At 38.7% G+C, this 21,680-nt stretch overlaps 1 protein-coding gene across 7 annotated transcripts in view; it reads left to right on the forward strand.

The window, feature by feature from the left end:
- PHLDB2 (pleckstrin homology like domain family B member 2) overlaps nt 1–21,680 on the forward strand; it is a 239,675-nt gene that overhangs the window by 158,016 nt on the left and 59,979 nt on the right. For all 7 annotated transcript variants that reach the window (XM_037835270.1, XM_037835304.1, XM_037835277.1 and 4 more), the window contains exons 4-6: nt 10,943–11,326; nt 15,163–15,306; nt 16,780–16,917. In XM_037835270.1, coding sequence (XP_037691198.1) covers nt 10,943–11,326; nt 15,163–15,306; nt 16,780–16,917 — 666 coding nt within the window. The remainder of the gene's footprint in view (nt 1–10,942; nt 11,327–15,162; nt 15,307–16,779; nt 16,918–21,680) is intronic.

Consider the following 21,680-nt stretch of genomic DNA (forward strand, 5'->3'; position numbering starts at 1 on the left):
ATGTCTTTGAAATGTGCAGGCAAGCCTAAGTATTGAAAACTATTTTGTTTTCTAGGCTGCCTTGAAAGGAATCTCCTTCCTTAAGTGGCCTTCCTCTTACTACATCCTGACTATATGTTTAATTAAGAAAAGAAAAATGGCTGCACTAATGGGAAGGGAGCCAGTTAAACTGCAAGTTGGGGTGAGAGGTTAATTTATTCACCAAATAAACTTGGTGGTTCAGAATTTTAAAAGGGATATTTGGAAATGATGTTATCTCTTCCTATATTCTGAGTCAGACTGGCCATTGTTACATTAACTGATATAATCTTCAGATTTCACCCAGGCCTTACACTGGTTTGTTTCTGTGGAGCCTTGCTTTTTTCAGCTCTAGTGTTGAAAATAGCTCTCTGCCTCCTCTCACTTCCATGCCTTCCTTAGATGGTTTATAAAATCTAGCTTCAAAACACTATGCAAGCCACAAATGTGAGCCATACAGGTAATTTTAAATTTTGTAGTAGCCATGTTAAAAAAAAAAGGTGAAATTAATTTTATTAAGATATTGAACAGCACAGGATTAGATTCATGATGTTATCTATTGCCAAAATAAATTATCCATTCTCTCAGTAAACAGTCTTCCTCAGTTTGTAATAAAATAAGAGTAGCTCTGTAACTAGTGGGTAATATAAAGAATGTTATCCAAGGTCAGATCCTTGATTCATTAGAGAACAAAGCAAGGACTTTTTCTCTCTATCTTGTAAATAGCAAATTGCTGGCATTTATGTAGATGTTCTGTAAACAGTGAAGGAATTGATCATTAGCAAATTAGGATTGCTTCCTGTCCCCCAGTTAATTGAAAGTAAAAACAGTTGTCACCTTCTTCTTCCTCTTCCCCTTCTCCTCATCCTCCTCCACCTCTTCCAATTGGCGAAATAAATGGGCAGAAGATGAATGAGAAGGGATAAATTGGCATTTAGCGATAATCTAATTTTTGATCTAATAATCTAATTCCCATGTTGAGGAAACACAGAGCCAGCCTCAACACAATTCTTTATTGCAACTATGGCAGTTGCTATGAAAATCAGTTTCCTCTATACTTGAGAGCAATCCAAGGTTCTTGTGATAGTGGCAGTACAAGCTATTGCCTCTTGATGGTGCCCCACATTTAAAAATCCTGTTCGGTATTTGAGGGGAGTGTGTTCTGAAGATTCGCCAGCTAAATTCTGAAATGTAGACGGTAACTTAGACTAAGCGGAGCACAGTATGCCACCATGTCAGCACAGAAGAAGGCATTTCTTTTTTGAAAAAATGAAATCAATACATGAACATTTGCTATTAAGAATTGAAGCTTATAAATAAAATTCAAAAAAATTTTATTCAGTAAAAGTTGAGAACATAGTATATCAATAGTAAGTGCTTGGGAGAAGGGCGATGAGGCAGGACTATTGATTCTTCATAGTAAAAGAGGTCCCCATTATTTGCCATCAAATTCCTTAGTAACTCTAAACTAAACGTAGACTATTTGCAGACTATTTATTGATCTTTGTTTATTTCTCATCAAATAATAGGGTTAGCAACTGTGCAAGCTATTTTTTTTTTAAGCAACAATAACCATAACTTTATATATGTACATAAATACACTAAACCTTCAAACAGTGACTATTATCTCTGGGATGAGATAAATGACTTCCATTCTTTATGCCGTGTATTGTCTAATATTTTCATTACTATCACATATTTTCTGTTATAAGCAGAAAAACGATTCAGAATTTTTAAAGAAAAAAGAAACTTTCTGAGAATTAATGACACTGTTGCCCCCAAGTGCAATTTTCCCTACATATGAAAGTAGGCCACCAAGACACACGCAGCATGAGGTTTCCACAGCAAAGAAGGGACATTTGAGTCATTTTGACATTTTAGTTGGTTGAAAGATCATCTCATAAAATATTTTTCGATCTTTACAAATCTTTTAATGCAATGACATAAGAGCTTTTGAGTGACTTATACATTCTTTTTGGGATTAAAAATGCCATCAGTGATTTAATAGAGAAAATTACATAACCTCATTAAAACATGATCTGATAAATTTTGCAAAAAAAGTGGATGTTGCTAAACAGTTTAATGGAGGATTAATTATCATTTGACCTGTGCTGACTAGTTCTTATCCTATGAAATTTTCTCCCCCAGTTCTAGAAAAATTGATGGGAATATTAGCTATGGAGATTTTTTTTTTTTTTAAGTTTGAGATTAATTTGTAAAAAATAAATCCAAAACATATTATAACCGAAACACATTTGTTATTTTCAATGGGAGAATTTTGATTCAGACATCTCAGTGTGCACGTTAAAACATATTAGATGGCTTTTTTAAGCTAAATTTTTAATTTTGAGATAATTGTAGATTCATATGCAGTTATAAGAAATAACAGAGATCTTACATACTCTTTATCCAGTTTCCTTCAGTAGTAACATCTTGCAAAACTAGTACAATATCACAACCCGGATATTGAGATTGATACAGTCAAGATACAGAACATTCTCATCACACAAGGATCCCTCATGCTGTTACTTTATAGTCACATCCACTGCCCTCCTGTCCCTACCTTTTCCCCAAACCATTGTAATTACTAATCCTTTTCTCTAACTTTGTGATTTCCAGAATGTTATGTAAGTGGGGTAATACAATATGTAACCTGTTGGAATTGGCTTTTTTGTTCCACTTAATTCTCTGAGATTCATCCAGGTTGTTACATGTATCCATAGTTCCGTTTTATTGCATCTGCATCTGGATGTACCATGGTTTGTTTAACCACTCACCTGTTGATGGACACCTGGGCATTTTCCAGTTAGAATTAAAGCTGCTATGGACATTCATGTACAGATTTTTCTGTAAATTGTTTTCATTTCTCTGGGATAAATTCCTGGAGCGCAGTTGCTGGGCTGTATGGAGTAGCATTTTAGTTTTTGATTCCCACCAGCAATGTATAAATGATTCTGGTTTGCTGTATCTTCACCAACATTTCGTGTAGTCATTATTGGTTTTTGTTTTTTTTTTTTCTGGCTGTTCTGATAGGTGTGTAGTGATATCTTATTATGGTTTCAATTCATGCTTCCTAAATGGCTAATGGTGTTGAACATCTTTTCATGTACTTATTTCTTATTTACCATCTGTATATCCTTTTCAATGAAATGTTGGTTCACATATTTTGACCATTTTTAAAAATTTTTTTTTCTGCTTTTCATTGGTTTTAAGAGTTCTTCATATATACATATATATATATTTGTTCCTAAAGTTTTATAGTTTTATGTGTTACATTTAAGTCTGTAATCCATTTTATGTTAATTTTTGTATAAGGTATGAGAGTTAGGTCAAGGTTCTTTATTTTTGCCTATGGATATTCAATTGCTCTAGCACTGTTTGTTGAAAAGACTGTCCTTCCATTGAATTGCTTTTGTAGCTTTTTTTCAAAAATTAGTTGGGTATGTTTATGTAGCTCTATGTCTGGATTCTCTGTTCTGTGTCTGTCCTTTTTGCTAATACTTTACCATCCTGATTATTGAAGTTATGTTGTTTAGTCTTGAAATTGCATAGATTGATTCCTCCTACTTTATTCCTTTTCAAAATTATTTTAGCTATTTTAGTTTCTCTGCCATCCCATATAAAATTTAGAATTATCCTCTCTATATCTTTTGGGATTTTGATAGGAATTGTCTTAAACTTGCATATCAATTTGTGGATAGTTGTTATCTTTTATTGAGTATTTCAATCCATGAACATGGCATGACTCTTCATTTACTTCAGTCTTTGATTTCTTTAATCGGCATTGTGTAGGTTTTAGCATACAAGTCCTATACATGCTCTGTTAGATTTACACCTGGTTATTTCATTTTTTGAGCAATCTTAAATAGTTTTGCATTAATTTTGGTGTCTATGTGTTCATTGCTAATATATAGAAATACAGTGGATTTTTTGTGTTTTTCTTGCATCCTGTCCCCATTTGTTTACTACCCAGTAGGGATGAAAGTCCCACTCACTTCTCAGTCTTTTCTGACACCACAGAGACATGCAGGAGGAATTGGGGGATTTTTGTTACAGACTGGTGAGGGTGGAAGTCTAGGCTCCCCAGTGAGCCTTTGTTGTTGAGAGTGTGGGTGTGAGCACAATTTTTTCTGTGGTGTGTGCCTACGATAGAGCAGTTGTTGTCTCAAATTTTGTCTTTCTAGTCTGCCACTGTCCTGGTCCTTTGGTAGAGAAGGCAGGATTGGGGGGGGGTGCTCTTTTTTTGGCAGTGCCCAATGGCATTTTAGGTTTATCAGCTTTAGCTCCACGTCTGGGATATACCAAGCCAGAAGAAAGCCCAAGGAACTCACTACTTGTTGTTCCTTGGAAATTTAAGTCTCTAGCCAATCTGCTTTCTTCTCTCCATCTTTCAGAATCTTCTTAAGTTTGTTTTATATATATGTCCAGGGTTGTAAATTATACTCAGTGGGAGGAAGAGGAAAAAGTATATCTCCTCCATCTTGCCAGAGTAGAAGTCAGTGAGATTAAAATTTTAAGTTAGAACAGTCAAGAGCTTTGCTCAGGTATAGTCTGATTGACTTACAGGGGGATAATATTTCTGTGGGACATGGACATGTCCAGTTGAAGAATTTTGGCCTGGAAAAATTAATGTTGCTAAGTCCATATACCTGACTCTGGGATTGTAACTTAACTTTTTTTTTTTTTTTGGTAAGAAAAGACAGAATTTTAACAAATATATATATAATATACAGCATATTAAATATTCTCACACACACTCCCTTACTGAATTCTTCCAAGATACCTGGAATGGGTGTTAATCTTATCATCTCTGTTTTACAGACAAGATAATAGAGGCTTCAAAGGTTGGGTTTTAAAAATCTGCTAAGTGCCAGAACTTCAAATCCAAATCTGTGCCCTTTCTACTTAATCAAACTGAGACACAGATTCTGCTCTTTAAAGACCAATGCATCTGTGGGAGGGGAAGTCAATTTACATCAGAAATCATTAAAACATAAGATTACAAAGAGAGGCACTGAGTTTCCTTCTTGAAGTGTTCTCATAGCTTTATTTTAAAGCCTTTGTATTTCCAGTCACTTTACTCCTAATTTTCCTGGAAAAGCTGCAAGGAGCTGGGAATGAGTGGGATGTGGTGTCAAATATTGGCAACATCTTTGAAATAGGGAGTGGGTGGGTTGGCAGTGGGGTTGTGAAGGAGAACAGGGAAGGAGAACAGTAGAGCCACTGGGTGATGGGCTAAAGATAATTTATTGTTTATTTTTTTGTGCAGTGGTGGGGAGAATTGAGTACCTTTTCAGACATAAGGGAAAAGGGTTGACAGAGAAGAAGAGTGTAGGAGAAGGGATAATTGATAGAACAAAGCCTCCAGACCAGTGGGAGGGAATATGGGTACAGTGGTGCAGGCCAGAGGAATTGCCTTTGAAAGACAGGGACTCTCCTTAGATAACGGCTCGTGCTTAATTGTGCTTTTTGTGTCTCAGGCACTACTCTCAGTGCTTTAATATATTAACCTATTTAATCCTCATAACAAGCCTGTGAGGTAGATCCTATGATAATCCCTCATTTTACAGATGAGGAAACTGAGATACAAAGAAGCGAGTGAATTGTTCAAGGCCACGTAAGTAAGGAGGGCACTCGACTTCAAAGCCAAGCAGTCTGACTCCAGAGTTGGAGCTTTTAACCGCTAGGGTCCATTGAAAAAGGAGGACCAGATAGATAAAGATAAAGATAGAGAAGGGGAGTTTGAGGAGTTAAGCAGGGTGGCCTTGATCTCCTCAGGCAGTGTATTTCAGCACGTACTAAAAATCGTGAAGTGTTATATGTTGCTAGTCAGTTGCATATGTCTCATGCTTCCTCAGTTCTCTCCCAGTAATCCTCCATTAACCATGGAGGGAGAATAGGTGTATTGTAATATAAAGTCTCAACAGTAATCTGCATGTAACAAATGTTCATTGATCAATTAACAGCTGTCACCTTATTAATCTCTCTCCAAATAAGTTTGCCTTCATAACAGGTATATTTACACAAAGCTGTTACTATTTCTTTTGTCAGTCCTGCCTCTTTCCAGTTCAACCCTACTGGTAGGGGCACAAGTGTACATGCTGTTCAAACTAAAGGAGGCAGAAGAAAACACTTTGCTAACGTAAGCCTGAACGTAGACGTCCCAGCCAGTCCATAAAATAGAATATTCTTAGAGATTAATCTGACTTCCATGTAAAGAATTTGTAAAACCAAATCACCACAACAAAAACCCCTAAATAATACTAAGGTAGTATTTGGGTAACTGAGCTTCCTTTAATGGGATCCCTGAGTCCGTCATCTCCAAGTTTGGAGCCAGTCACCTGTCTGGAATTTAGAAGGGTTCATCAGTCATAATGGGCTTCTGTGGGAAAAAAGGAAAAGGATTATCTCAGAGGTTTCAAACAACGCAGGTCTATTTTTTTTTTCACACTATATGGCCAGCACAGGCTGCAGGAGGCTCTGCTCCACATTTCCTTGCTCGAGGATCCAGGCTGATGCAGCCAACACCATCTGGAGTGTCACTCTGCCGTGGCCAAGCTAGGTGTGTGATGAATCATATGCTGGCTGTTCATGCAGAAGTGACAATCACTGCTTCTCACATTCCATTGGCCAGTGCAAGCCTGGTGACCATGTCTAATTTGGGGATGGGCAGAAAAGTACAGTGCAGTTTTGTCCTGTGCCCAGAAAGAGGAGAGCCCATCATAATAGCCCAGTTACCACCCCAAGGGATATATCTCTAAAAACAAATAGAGCAACCATGGGCTATAATTAATAGTACAATTATAAATACATGCTGTCATCAGTTGTAACAAATGGACCACATCAAAGCAAGGTATTAGTAATAAGGTGGCATATGGGAATCCTGTATTTTATACATGACTGTTCTATAAACCCACTAACTAAAAGAAAACAAAATAAAACAAATAAACCCCCATAAAAGATTTTTAGCCACTTCTTCTATTTTTATTCCTGATATTCCTACCTACTTGAATTTGTTCATGAACTCAGGAATTCTGCTTTCCTGCTCTCAGCTCAACCTCATCTCAGCCTGCCACCCACTTTTAGACCAAGGCGCTTGATGCTCACTAATGCACCTTAGAAATTTATTCCACTAGTTAATTGGGGCTGTTGGGATCCCCCGAGTTCTGCTGGCCCATTTCTATGCATGAACCTCATCCCTCTTCCCCCCAGTAGTTGCTGCTCTCTGAGCACACCATGATATTCCATGACTCCATGCTTTTGCCTATGTGGTTCTTTTACAGAAATGCCCGGTCCCACAAACTCACATTTATTCTTGAGGTTTTTGAGTTTTTTTTTTGTTTGTGATTTTAATATATTGCTTCACCAAATATGAATCCACAGGTTTTCCACAAATCTCTATTATCACTTTTTCTGTAATTGATTATCTATTTATGCCTCCTGTTAAAGATTTTAGGATAGAGATGCCATCTTTTTTACCATCTTTATATCCTCAGCACATACGTGCTATAGTAACTCAATAGATCTTTGTTGAACTGAAGGTTATGTGGGGATTGAATCCCTAGGGCAAATAGAAGAAAGAAGTAGAGTTGTACTTATAGGCTACAATAGGTTCTCTTAAAAAGAAAAATCTCCTTTTAAACGAATCATTTCCGACAATTAAAGGTTGACCCTTTTGTTTTATGTAATAATGATCCCACATATTTAATTATAACAAAAGGATTTTAACAAATATTTCATCTGTACTTAAGTATCAGCAATTGGTTTTCTGTGTAATTTATTTTTTGATGTATTTATAGTTATACTTCTGTGGCCTAGCCTGACAGACATTAGTTACAAGAGGAACATGTGGGTTTAGGAGAAGAATGGGGTCCCTGTCTGAGGGCTGTGACGCTGCAATGATATGTTTGTCTTAAAATGCAAGAAAGCGCTGAAGTCAAAAACATATACCCAGCCTGTAACTTTTTTTTTCTTTTAACCACTAAGCTAAAGAACTGCACACCATTCTTTCCAGGTATATTTTAAGATCTTGTGTCCCCTTCAAAGCTTCTTTTGATATATTTAAGGTATGGGGATGGAGGAAATGGAAAATGAGGAGAAACGAAAAAATTAAAATACATTTAAAATCACTTGATTCAAAGTGATCTACTCCATAAACCCTTAGCACCAATATTTTGGGCCATTTAGGCTTTGAACTGTTGGCTCTTCAACAGAATCAACAGATTACTGGTTTGGAAGGATGTAAAGGATTTGGAGATCCCAAAGACCACTTTCAAAGAGGGCAGCCTCCTCACTCAGCAGATTGCCCAGCGAAGCTTCAAAAGAAATTTTTAAGAACGGGGCTGTACACAGTTTGCCAGAGCCAATCCCATTTTTGCTTGATATTCCAGCATAATTATTAATAGCACCCTCTGACTCTCAAAAGTGTCTTCGTCTGGAATGGTCACCCTGGTTTTAGGTCATGCAGAGTGGAAGATATTGGTGTGATGAATGGGAAGGAACAAGCCTCCAGAATGAAAGTAGTTAGAGGGAGAATTATTTTAGGAGGGTAGTTTCTGTTCAGGCTGCTTCTAGTGCTTTCTGAAATGCCTTGCAGTCTTTCTTCTGATGCACTTCTCGTTATCAACTTATTTTTCTTTGATGCAGCTTTTATGGGACCAGTGTGTCTCAGCACAGCCTGGACTTCTTTTAGACTTGTGACCAGTAGTGCTGCATGTGTGTGGTGATTCTAGAATGGACGGATGGGCTGTGAATGAGGTGATAAGAATAGAGAGAAACACATACCAGTAGACCAAACTTCCTGTACACAAGCCTTTGAATACTGCATTTCACTGTCTGAAATAGCATTCATTTTTAAGCTGGGATCATTTATTCCCTCTGGAATTAAGCAACAGCACTGGCAGCAACAGAAACTATTTTGGGAAGGAGCCGTGGGAGGAATTTTGCTATGTATTCCGGGCTGCGCAGAAATTACCTTTCATGCTTGTGACGGCTGGGATGTTTGTTAAAGTCCTCGTAAATGGAAATTGACAACTTGCAGATAATCTTGAATGTAAATAATGTTAAGGCTACTATATGTACGCTATGCTATATGAAGATTAGTAAAGATTGAGTTTAGATGCTTCAACTTAACCCAAATTGCAGAAAGGGAACTTTTCTTTGGAGATGAGCCTGTAATAGAAATATTGTTGAGAAGGGGTAAAATATAACACCTTGTTTCTATCCCCTCTCTCACATATGCCCCTGCAGGTTGTCGTTTGCATATGCCCATGTAGACTTTTCGAGATTGTTGGAGAGGTTTAAAAGAAGTCAATGCAGTGCCCCTCCCCCATCCCACCCCATAAAGCTGAGCAGGGTAGGGCTTGGCATCTGGTGGCGGCTGTGGGGATAAATAAACACCAGAGCTCCTGGATGGATAGGTGTAGAAGATCCTGGGATGAGTTTGTGCAGCTCTAAGTGCCTGCCGTGGGAAGAGGCCATGAGGATGGAGCTGCAGCTGGAGTCCAGAAGTTCAGGCAGTGAAAGGGAGGTGGGGGCTTACACAGACCAGTTTAATAGTCCTTTTGATTAAGCAATTTATTCTGGGGGATGGGGGTTACTTTAGACGGCAGATATGTCAGATACACCTTAAAATGACATCTATCTTGTCATTTAATTAATTTATTTAAAGGAAACCAGGGAAGCATTTTGGTCTGTTCCTGTTGCACTTTTCTATTTGCTACTACTTCAACCAATAAAGAACTAACTGCCTTCTGCATTTTGTCTCTATTAGCTGCAGGTGGAAACTGAAAACAGCAGCCTGCTGCTGCTTAACTTTTTTCTCTGTTTTGTTGCTAATAAGCAGTTTGGAAAGTGTTTTCTGTGGCAGGCTTTTGAAATCTGTTCTTGATGTGGCAGATATAATCAAAACAGATGTTTTTACTTTGTCAATGGAATTAATGTGGAGGGTGAAGTAAAGGTGTTGAAGTTCCCCTCCCCCAAACAATACTCTCTAGGCTTATAAGCATTTCATAAATTCACTTAAATTTCATAAATTTACTTAAAGTTAAAAATCATAACTATCTACCTGTTTTGCATGGGGGGGCTGGTGAAATATTGGGTAGTGGTACCATATACACATCAATGCCCTAATATTGCTTTTTTTTTTTTTGAACTATCATTTTATTTTCCAGCTAAATCAATTAGCATAGATTTAGTGATCTCAGAATTTGAGCTATAATGATGACTTTCTATTTGGATAAGCTGTGAAATGCTCTTCATTTCAGGACAACATTCCCACTTTTTTCTAATTGTACCTCATCATGTGAGAAATTATTGAAAAGACCATTACAGGGTGGCCAAGCATAAATGAGTTTTGAAATTTTTGAGCTTTTCAAGAAAAAAAAAAATTGGAGACATGGATATACCTCTTAAATCAAAGTATTCTTTTCTTTAAGTTGGGTTTTACTTTATATCCAACAGTAAAATACTATTTCTATAGGAAGAGAAATAATTTTTTAAGTACAAATGTTAAGTCTGGTGATGAAAGAGCAAGATATTGTAGGTGGTTTATAGAGAGAAGCTGGGAAGGAGGTTGGATAGGAAATTGATATACAAAAAAAATCAAAATAAACTTTTGAGGTTTCTGGAGAATTGATACATCAAGGAAAGGCTTAGTGAGTACTGATAGGTGCTTGGTCAGGACTGGGCTATACAAGTAAAGGGGACAGCCAGCATTGAGTTGTGGGGGAGAATCATGCATTGTTAACTGGGGATTCATTTGGGTCCTTGACGGCATAAAAGATGATGGAAAGTCATTACCAGATGACTATGGGTTTGTGTGTGCAGTGAAATTTCCAACAGTCCCAGCCTCTTCAGTCTTTCTATTTGTAATTGTCTCCATTCTCACAAACTCACTGACCTCCCCCTCCTCTCTGTATTCTAGGAGAGACAGCGTCTGGAGACAATCCTCAGTCTTTGTGCTGAGTACACAAAGCCTGACAGTCGCTTGTCTACTGGCACAACTGTGGCAGATGTGCAGAAAATCAATAAGGAGCTTGAGAAGCTGCAGCTCTCTGATGACGAATCTGTGTTTGAAGATGCTCTGGTGAGCCCTGACACAAGATACAGGTGCCATCGGAAAGGGTCTCTCCACGATGCGGACACCACAGGCTTCGGGGGCCTCTGTCAGAGCAGTGCCTGCTTCCTCTCCCCAAGGAGCATCAGAAATGAGGAACTGTTCAGTGACCTCACCAAGGGTCCCCCTCTACCTTCCTCTGCCTTTTTGAAAGCTTCCAGCGAGTCCACTTATCTAAGTATGGCACCAAAGGTAATGCTGGCAGAGCAAAGAGACTATGCTAGCAGTTTTCCAAATTGTTTTCATTGAAGCAAATTAGGGTGTCCACCATATAGTAATAAATTTTCGCCAAGAAAAATGTAGCAGTACCTAAGGCTAGAAAGAGAACAAAGAAGTTTCTCCTCTTCTGTCCTCTCCCAGTTTACACCAGGAGATGAGCAGTTAAAAGTGCTTCATATGGCTTCCTAATGTTTTCTGTGCATAAAGGACCATTTATTACTGGCTTAGACATACAAATACATACCCATAGGATTTGGCACTTTTTTGTTCCCTTGCTAAATGTTTTGGACATTTTTGCATATTAGCATACACAGCTCTACCTCATTCTTTTTAAATGACTGAAACTGTTGAGTTCTCACATGGTATACATCAAGGACTCTGGGCTGTTAAATCCACATTTGACATCAATCTCTTCCTGCTTTTAATAACTGTATGTATTTACCTTACTAATTCTCAATGGAAAGTAAATTTGAATAGGACATCTCTCTGTGGCCAGAAAGTTGCAACTGTTAGAAACTAGGGCCTGGGAAAAAAAAAAAAAAAAAAAAAAAAAAATCAAGAGTTTTCGTTCACGCAAAGTAAATGATCCATCATTTGATCCAAAATTTGAGCTGTTGCATCAGTCAATAGGCCCCCTTAGAAATCTTTCACTTCCTTTTCATTTTAAGTCTTTTCACATTTCTTCCTTCATGGAGATCTGCTAGCTTTTTGTTAAAACAGTGAGCTGTGTGCTCTAAGGACTAACTTTTGGGAGACAGGTTTCTTCCTGGAGAAGCTTGTGACAAGGAAACTGTTGGTGTGTAAATGAGCTGTCCTGGCAAATGGTTTTAGTTACTCAGATATGAGCAAATAAGAGACCACTGAAGCTTAGAATAGCATCCATTGTTGCAAGAGAAGTAAAACTGTTCTTTAGAGCAGACATCAAAGCCCCCTCAGGTTACCTCATAGCAGCCTAGAGAGAGTCAGAGTGCAAGTGAGAGGATGATGGATTCCAAGGAATAAATGTTTCATTTATTAATTTTTTTGAAGACAAACTTTAGGTATATAATACCCCAAGTCAGGGATAGAAAGCTCAAAAACAAACAAACAAACAAAACAGGCCTGACCATTTTGTTTTGGATGCTTTTCCACTTGGAGTAATGTGAGCATTGAATTATTTGCTTAATAAGGTACAACGTTTATAACCAATCAATTTAGAGATAAATGTAGAAGACAGGACCATGAAAAACACTCTAAGTTGATTTAATTAAACAAGGATTTTGATGCTATTTAGAAAACCTGGGATTTACTAGTCTGGAACTTGTTTTACCTAGCATTTCAGAAGGTGTTACTGTGTTAATTTTAATTACTCTTTGTGAACCTGACCTCCACCGCCTTAGGTAAAAGCTGATGTTAACGTCCATCCGCCTTCTCTGTTTGCATAATCATTCTATCTACAGCGGAAAGCACCCACACCTCTACGAGGTCTCTAAGAAAAGATCTGCAAAAAAGGGCTGGTGGAAAATGTCTGGTCCCTGCCCTCTCTCCCCTTTCCCTGTATGGATCAAGTTACTTCAAAAATGACATATATGGGGATGCACAGACATGTGTAATCTGCTTATTAAAACAAGTTGCTATGTCAGTGGAATCCTATCCATTACAGTAAGAAAAATTAAAACAAAGGGCATATGTTTAAATTTTCTGTTTTCTCTGTCACCCAAAAACTAAAGCTAGTCAGTGGATACCACACCCCAGGCTATTTGTTTTCTTTGTTTGGTTAATAAATGAGATTACCATATCTCACCCCATTCTATCACAAACTATTCAGAGTTTTGACTGCCTCTGGAAGATTCTGCCTTTTATATACAACTTAAAAGAAATGCCTAGTTGGCATTTATTGCTATAAACAGCCTCTTAGGTTGTCTTTTATTAAATGAACCTATTGTGATACATTTTCTAAAGACTTTGTGTTACACAAATTCTTACAATTTCCACTATTACTTACCTATCTTCATTCCCTACTTGCTTATAAAGTTTAGAGTTTTGCAGATTGTACAGTTGTTTCTTTGCTCGTATTGTTAAGACTTTGCTTCCACCAGTGAGAGATGTATTTTTAAACCACATTGGAAGTTGAAACCCAATATGCAATGTCACCGTTGACCCAACAGGATACTGGCCTTCATGCGGCTTTCCTGCTAGGATTATTCCTCCGTGATTTTGGGATGCCACTCACTGTTAAAGGCATTCCTCATGGCCTAAAACAGGTACCTAAGTACTAGGACAATGAGAGTCATTGTCTGTGAAAGAAAGGTCAGCACTTCTTTCATTAGTCGATAAGATATTGGACTTAAGATGACAATTAAAAAGCCAAATGTCAGAACTTGGAAGGCCTGCACACCTTTGTACTAGCCAACTTTGTACTGACTTCTGAGTCATCTAAATTCCTGTAGGAGCATCAAAGTAGCATACAAATAAGGAATACAACATGGCCGGTTTCTTAAAATTATAATGATCAGGGTTGTTAAATGAAGGTATTGAATTTAATGAGGCACACTCATGGTTTCTGTGGTCAACTTGAATATACTTCTCAGTGATTAATGAGTAATCTTCAATAAGTAACTAGGCTACAGTTTTCAATTTCCACTTGTGGATTTGTAATAATTATTGACTTACTGACCACTCCAGTTACCTCTTGATCTAACAGAGGTAAAAATTAAATAACCAATATGCCAATATTGGCACCCCTTGAGTTTAAACCACCTGACTTCTGGAAAGGCTGCTCTCTGCAAGGTGATCTCCAAGATAGCCAACCTTACATTCTTGAAAGGAGACCGTTTCTGAATCACTATATTCCTTTTTTAAACAACCGGCCGTCAAATTTTGCCTGTGAGTATGAGCTACAGTATTTCTTTCTTCCCTGGACCTTTGTCATAACTCTGTTCAGGGATATAAGTATGCCCTATATCATTTACTTCCTTTCTTGTTTTTCTCATTGCTTGCAAAGGGATTAGTTTTTCCATGAAATAATTTGATGAATGGTGGCCAGTGTCCTGTTTCAGATCACAAAAGGCCATGTGGCCTTAGGAACGTCTTGAACACTATACAAGAAGATGGTACTGTAGAACAAAGGCTGTAGTATGTTAACACAACAAGTGTGATATGAATCCACTTAAGCATGTAAGTTTTAAATCGCTTGAGGGATCACTGAAGTAACAAAGCCTGTGTTATTCTGGTTATTAACTTTATGGATCATGTAAGTGAGATGGGGCCAAGTATGACGTGCCCTTACCCTAACACCTTGTGTTAGGAAGGAAATACATATGCGTGCATGCTCGTTTGCAGGTAACTGTAGTATTGGGACCCAACAGTATGGCTGAGACTCAAGGGGCTCTTGTAGCAGTGTACTCTCTCAGAGAAGAGAGAGAATATGGAGCTTGTAATGAAGGTAGCCTAGTACCCAAGAGATCCTGAAGACGATGTCAAAAGACCTATTTAGGTTCTAATTTTATGCTGCACCAAACTATATGATCTTGGAGAAGTCATTTCAATCTTTATGGACCAAACTTTCCTCATCTGTATAACATCTTCATCCTTTCAGCTTTAAAATATTATGTATTTGTGAGTTTAAGTTGGTTTGTGTGAGCTAACCTAAGAACCTAACAACTGAGGGTGGCATTGTCTCCATAAGAAAATGCAGAGCTCCAACCAGTCAATGGCAGGGATGCTTTTAGAATCCAGATGGGCGCTGAGGCTGTGAGATACTAGACCTGGCTGGTTTATAAGTTGGGAAATTCTGGAATTGAAATCTTTTCTGTGTTGATTAATCACAGACCCCAGAGAGTATAAGCGAAGAACAAAGGGCTCAGGAGCTGGTTGCAATGGAAGAGACCCGGATAGTAATTCTGAACAATCTTGAAGAACTTGAACAAAAAATCAAAGATATAAATGACCAGATGGATGAATCCTCCAGAGAGGTAAAAAACATGAGTTCACTTTTACCCTCTTCCCTTTTCCTTTCTTTCCTTTAGTTTAAAAATCTTTCTGCTTATTAGGGCCCAGGCCTTGCAGCCTGAATATGTAGCTGTAAGCATGAGCAAACATCTGTTTGATGGGTACCATGAGCAGGGTTCTTATGCCTTTTTATAAAAAAATCAGATGAGATAAACATGTTAGGCCATTTTAATGTACGTTATATATAACTGGCTTTGTCTTAACTAGTATATACTTTCTAACTTGCCCCACAAGGTCTGTCAGCTAGGGTACCCTGTATTTAGGTATTCGAGTTCAAACCCAACAAACAGTTTCTGAGCATGCTTATTGGGAGTCAGGCACTGGGCTGGCCCTGTGAGGGGTTTCACAGGAATTGAGGATAGATCCAGGGTCTTAGTTTGCCTGGGCTTCTGTAACAAAGTACTGTAGGCTAGTCTGCTTCCACAGGAATTTATTCTTTCAGAGTAATTTTGGAGGCGAGAAGTTCAAAATCAGGCTGTTGGCTGGATCATGCTTTTACCAAAGTCTGTAACGTTCTCATGGTGCTTTCTGGTAATCCATAACTCATTCTCTGTCTCAATTACATAATCCTGACCATTTCTCTCTCTCTTTCTGCCTCCTCCAACTGTGCTCAAATTTCCTCTGCCTATAAGAACACCACTCATATTGGGCTAAGGTCTCCCTGATTCAGTTTGGCCTCATCTTAAATAATAACATCTTCAAAGAACCTGTTCACAAATAGATTTATATACAGAGGACTGGGGGTTGAGACTTGAACATGTCTGTGGGGGACATGATTCAATCCACACATTCATCTGTCTAAGGGTTTGCAAACTAGGGGGGAGGCAGACACATATTCTCTAATAACTAAATAAAGCATATGTAACTGTAATAGGATAAAGACAGTGGTAATATTTATAATACCTCCATGGAGTGGGAGGAGCAAATAATACTGCCTAGGGGGGCCCTGAGTGTCTACTCACAGATGATATAGATAGCCCCGTACGTGGCAGAGGATTGCTCACCTGCCATCTTATACACAGACCCTGGAAGCCCTTCCTGCTGGCATTGCTAGGAATGCGGTGCTTACATGCTGGGCTGCGTGTAACTTTCACTTCCCTCGCTCTAGGGAGCAACAAAGACAGATGTGGCTGTTTCCAAGTTAGTTCATGCTAATAAGAAAAATATCATTGAGCAGTAAGCAGAAAAGGGGTGATAGTAGAAAAATGAAGTGATGAGATAACTAGTGTTCTTAGCAAATATATTCTGGGCTCTCCAGCTTGCTTATATAGGTCTCCTGAGTCACTTGGCTCTCTAGAGTATTCTCTAGGCCCGCAATCTGGTCAATATAGCAGTACTTTCTGAAATTTGTAGCTGTTAAAAATGCATCTCTAAAGCAGGTAGGTGAGAATTTCTCTGAAGGGGAAATACTTCTGAGCTTTGTTTTCTGTCCACAGTTGGATATGGAATGTGCCCTTTTGGATGGAGAACAGAAATCTGAAACAACTGAACTTATGAAGGAGAAGGAGATTTTGGATCATCTAAATCGAAAAATAGCAGAACTGGAAAAGAACATTGTTGGTGAAAAGACCAAGGTAAAATAAAATCATATTTGAGTGCAATTTTTATGGGCAAAGTGATGGTCCCATTTGATTGTATTTAAATGTTGAATGGAATTTAATAAGATTTTACATTTATATGCCATGTTCCTGGAGATACTGGTACTAAAGAAAAGGCCCACTGTCAGGCAAGGTATCACAAGTGAAGGACTTTAAGTTACTGAGCTGCTGATACTGAGAGACAAGAGCGTGCTGAATCTGTGAACTGATATTCACGGCAGCTTATCATACTTGAGATGAGTGAATTGCTTTTTTCCCTTGGCCTTTCTTCTCTTTTGATTCCACTGTGGTTTTAAATAAATTTTTAGTGTACTTAATGTCTTTACTCTTGGTTCCTTGTGGGGTGGCTTAAGCATATTCAGATATGGTTGCCTCATTCCTTCTCATATTTCTATTTATTTAAAAAGATGAATAGGGACCATTCATTTCCCCCGTCTTGCCTTGTCATTGTCTTCAATGCAAGTGCACTGCTCTGAAAAATGCACTGAAGGTTTTGGGGAATCCCCACACACTGCCAAGTGAAAATTGCCTGTGAAATACAGGTGATGCTTATCTTGGAAAAGGTCTTGCTTATACATTTCAGTCCACAACCTGAATGTTAGCTAAAGTTTGTTAGGGCAAGTATAAAAATTACTTGTTGTCCTTAGAATTCAGAGTAGTAGTTGGGGATTTTTTGTTTGTCTGTTTATTTATTTATTTATTTTTTTCCCTCTGAGATATATTATATATAACCATCTGCCATTCTGAGTTGGATATAGCTGAAATAAACCTAAAATTAAAAATAAAATTATCATTTGGGAAAGAAAAAGCGAACGAGCTTTAAAATATTCTTCCCTGCTCACTGTGTTCTACGCTAAGCTGAGAAAAGGAAAAAAAAAAAATTTTAAATAATTACTAGTGGTAACGTGTGTGAAGAATTTCTGCTGAATGGGGCCTCCTTTTTAGGCTCTTCTTTGTTTGAGATCTATAAATAAGGGAATTTGATCTTGTTGCCAAATAATGAGCTCCAAATGATGTCAGAAATGAAAGTCAGGTTAACAACTTGACAGAATTTCTTAGTTGCTTGCTTGTCAAACTTAAACTGCCCAGCCTTTTCATATTAAATTTTATGCATGTTCATTCTACCTCCAGGCTTTGAAACAGTAAAGAATCCATTTGGGTAGTAAGTAAAGTTTCCCTTAAAAGTTCAAGACCAAGACAAGAATTTACTTGTCTCATTCTGCAGTACGGACAGATTCAGTTAATAGCTTAGATTTGCATTGATACAGCAAGAAGCTTTTGTTAGAGGTATCAGATGTTTTGTTTTGGTACTTATTAAGATTTTACTATTTACGTCATACTGCAAAACTTGTGGGTCATAGGGATGGAATTTCATGTTCCTTGTGAACACTTTGCCTTCCTCCTCCATGTTTATGGATTCATCCATTATTTATCTTTGAGGGACCTACATATTACAAAGCCTATAAATTCTATTTGTCTGTCTTTCATTAGCATTACATTCTACCCAAAAGCAAAGCAAATTGAGCCAATGCTCAATCTCACTTCCCAGGGAAAGTTTGTTAGAGGTAGAGGCAGAAGCCCAGGAACTTGGAGAGAAGTGAGCAGGGAGGCTGCCTCCATCATTCCTTGTATTGTTTTGGTGACTTGACAGAGATTGTGCTTAGCAGAAGGGCCTTCCAGGGGCTCGAACCATAGGACCAGCTCATGCAGCTGTTAGGAGATTTGTTGGTATTGGAAGGTGGGATTACTGTCTGTCATCACATCGTGTGAAAAACAGTAGAAACTGGCTTTGGTGAGGGACTCCAGGGGAAGAATAAGGGAAGTGGAAAAGACCGAGGCCAGATGTGACTATGTATTCTTGCCAACCAAACTCAAATAGAAACTCAGCATTGCTTGTTGGCATTCCCGTTTTTCTTGAATAAGCTTATTCTAATGTTTTATGCCACAACTGTTTCATACCTTTACACTAGTCAAACCTCTGGCTCGTTTTCCTCCCACAAGCTCTGAGTTGACCTCACCACCTACTTCACTTAGAAATTAAAATCATCACTTCTTCACACAACTTAGGAATGTTCTCTCTTCACATCAAAGACCTTTGTGTGTGCCCCATTCTGCCTTCTCAGGGTCTTCAATCCTTCCCTACTCCCTCCTGCCCCCATCCCCAACTCCTCTCTTTCTGCTTTTCTTCTCCTTTCAGCATGCCAATATTATTATGAAAATAATTTATTATTGTTTAAAATAAATACATAAATAAATGTCCTTCCAGCTACCACCTTATCTCTCTTCTCTTCATCACAGCCAGACATTTCAGACAATGTTCCGAGTGCACTGTGTCACCTCTTTCTCATTGCCCAATTGAACCACCCTTCCCAGGCCGGTTGCTTTAAGTTCCCGCTACTCCATCGGATTGCTCTCTTGTTAGGACTTCTCTAAATACCCCCGTGTTGCCTCTCCCTCTGGGGGCTTTTCAGTCCTGAGCAGCCTTCAATCTAGGGGACAACTCTCCTTCTTAGCACTTGTCCTCCCCATCTTGCCTGTGTACCACACTCTTCTCTCTCTTACTTATCTCTCAGACTTTCCCATCACAGTTTCCTTTGCTTGTTCCTCTGCCTCTATCCAACTAATTGTTAGAGTATTTTTCTCTGAACTGTGCCCTCTTCTCTTGTATCACATTCTTTTATGGCCATGGCTTCAAATAACATATATATATGCTGGTGACTGTTCTACACTATGACTCTAGTCCAGATCTCTTTTCTGAACTTCTGACTCATATCCTGTAGCCTACCCGACATCTCCACTCAGATATTTCACATGTATTTCCAACTGAACACACCCATTACCGAACTCTGGTTCTTATTCTCCCCCTTGCCACCCTCCCTCCCTCCCTGCCAAACCTCTTCTTCCTCCAGTTTTCCCTGGAAAATTGCTTCTCCACCCATTTACATGTTCAAACAACAATCCGGAAGTGAGTCGTGATGCTTCTCTCTCCATCACCCGCACATCTAATCAGTTCCAAAATACTTCTCAATTACTATACCCTCTCTGCATCTCCACTGACAGCGTTTCTTCCAAATCACCATAATCTTTGATTTAACCCCATTTCCATTTGCTTTCCCTTCAATCCATTCTCTTTACAGGAATCCAGGGTGATTTCTTAAAAATGTAAATGAGATCAGTCATCCTGGTTTCTGTCCCACTGTACTTTAAATAAAATCTAAATTCCTTAGTTACCTGTCACCTGCCCACCTCTCGAACCTTTCTGTCCCCACTCTGCCCTTCTTCACAACCCTCTCATGATGTCTTTCTTTCCATTTTTTTAAAGATCCACCCTCTCTGACTGCTGCCCCTCAAGGCCCTGCACAAACACTGTTGCCCCTGCCTGGAATTCCCTTCCCCTACTCCATGTCTAGTTTGTTGTGTGTTTTAGGGCTCAGGTTCTGCATTGGTTCCTCTGAAAAGCCCTCTCAGACCTTTCCAGTTTAGATTATGTTCTCCCTGTTGTTCTTTCCATCTTTTTACCTATTACATTTTGTAATTTACAATTATTTGAGGGCATATTAGGTAATTTATCTCCCTCTCTAACTTGTAAAATATATGAGGGCACTGTTATCCACTAATAATACAGCCCAAAGTTGGAGCCAGAGTACTGCCCAGGGCGCTTTGGAAATATGGTCTTTGGATCTCCCGCTCACAGCTAGTCCAGGCTGAGCATCAGCAGAAGCACCGAGCCAAACACCTGCTGAAGAGTTTCGTGTGGCCAAGTTTCAGGACAGCTGCGATGGTCTGCCCAAGTGCACATGCCAGTGTGCCTTTGAGCACACTGCCAGTCAAGCCAGAGCGTAAGACAGAAGGAGGAAGTGGCCTTTGCCCTTTTGGATCGTGTTTCCTTCTCCTTACACCTGTTGCTGTTGTCACATGTATACTGTGGAATGAGAAAACCTATCCCTGTTGGGAGAACTCAGATTCACATGTCAACAGTACATCCTGTAAGCCTGGCCCTGGTTCTTTGGCACCATGGGAAAAAAAGTTTAACACCATCTCATAGTTATACTTTGGTGTGAAATTGTTGACGTTGTTTCCTTGGCTCTTCAGACCAGTCTTTGGTATTATTTATGGGAGCTAATTTGGGAACCATCATTGTATTATACATATTTAGTACAAATTAATCTATATATTACAGATTATTACTATTATATGCTACCATATAAAATATAAGCTGTAGACATTATATATACAACATAAAATATAGACAACATAGTCTATTATATTTTTATTGAACATTTTTGCAGTTGTTACCTGGGCTGACCTTTCACTGCTCTTAGGATGACCATTGTCAAGAGCATCGATAAGCCTGTTTCCATGCGACTATGAGCTAAATGTCCATCGTGCTCTTACTCAACAGCCATATCATGGAGTCACTATGAACACGGATATACCCTCCACAAATAGAAGTCTTCAAATTGAACATAAACACAGAGTGGATGCTTATTTAGTAGTGCCGTAAGCAGAGAGGCCATGCCATTTTCTTGGGGTGAATGAAAAGAGGGATTGTTACCTCTGTTCTAGTAACTTGCTTTTGTTTAATGGGCTTGGTTACTGAGAGTGGGAAGCTGTTGGAACCACAAATCTTAGTTTGAACAAAGGCCTGGTTGTAGAACTGGCTTCTCTGTCCCTTCCCCAAACCTCAACCCCGCTCTGAAGCCAAAGGCCAATTTCAGGCTATTGCTGAGAAGACGTAT

Source organism: Choloepus didactylus, chromosome 1 (genome assembly GCF_015220235.1).
Source record: "Choloepus didactylus isolate mChoDid1 chromosome 1, mChoDid1.pri, whole genome shotgun sequence".
Lineage (NCBI taxonomy): Eukaryota > Metazoa > Chordata > Mammalia > Pilosa > Megalonychidae > Choloepus > Choloepus didactylus.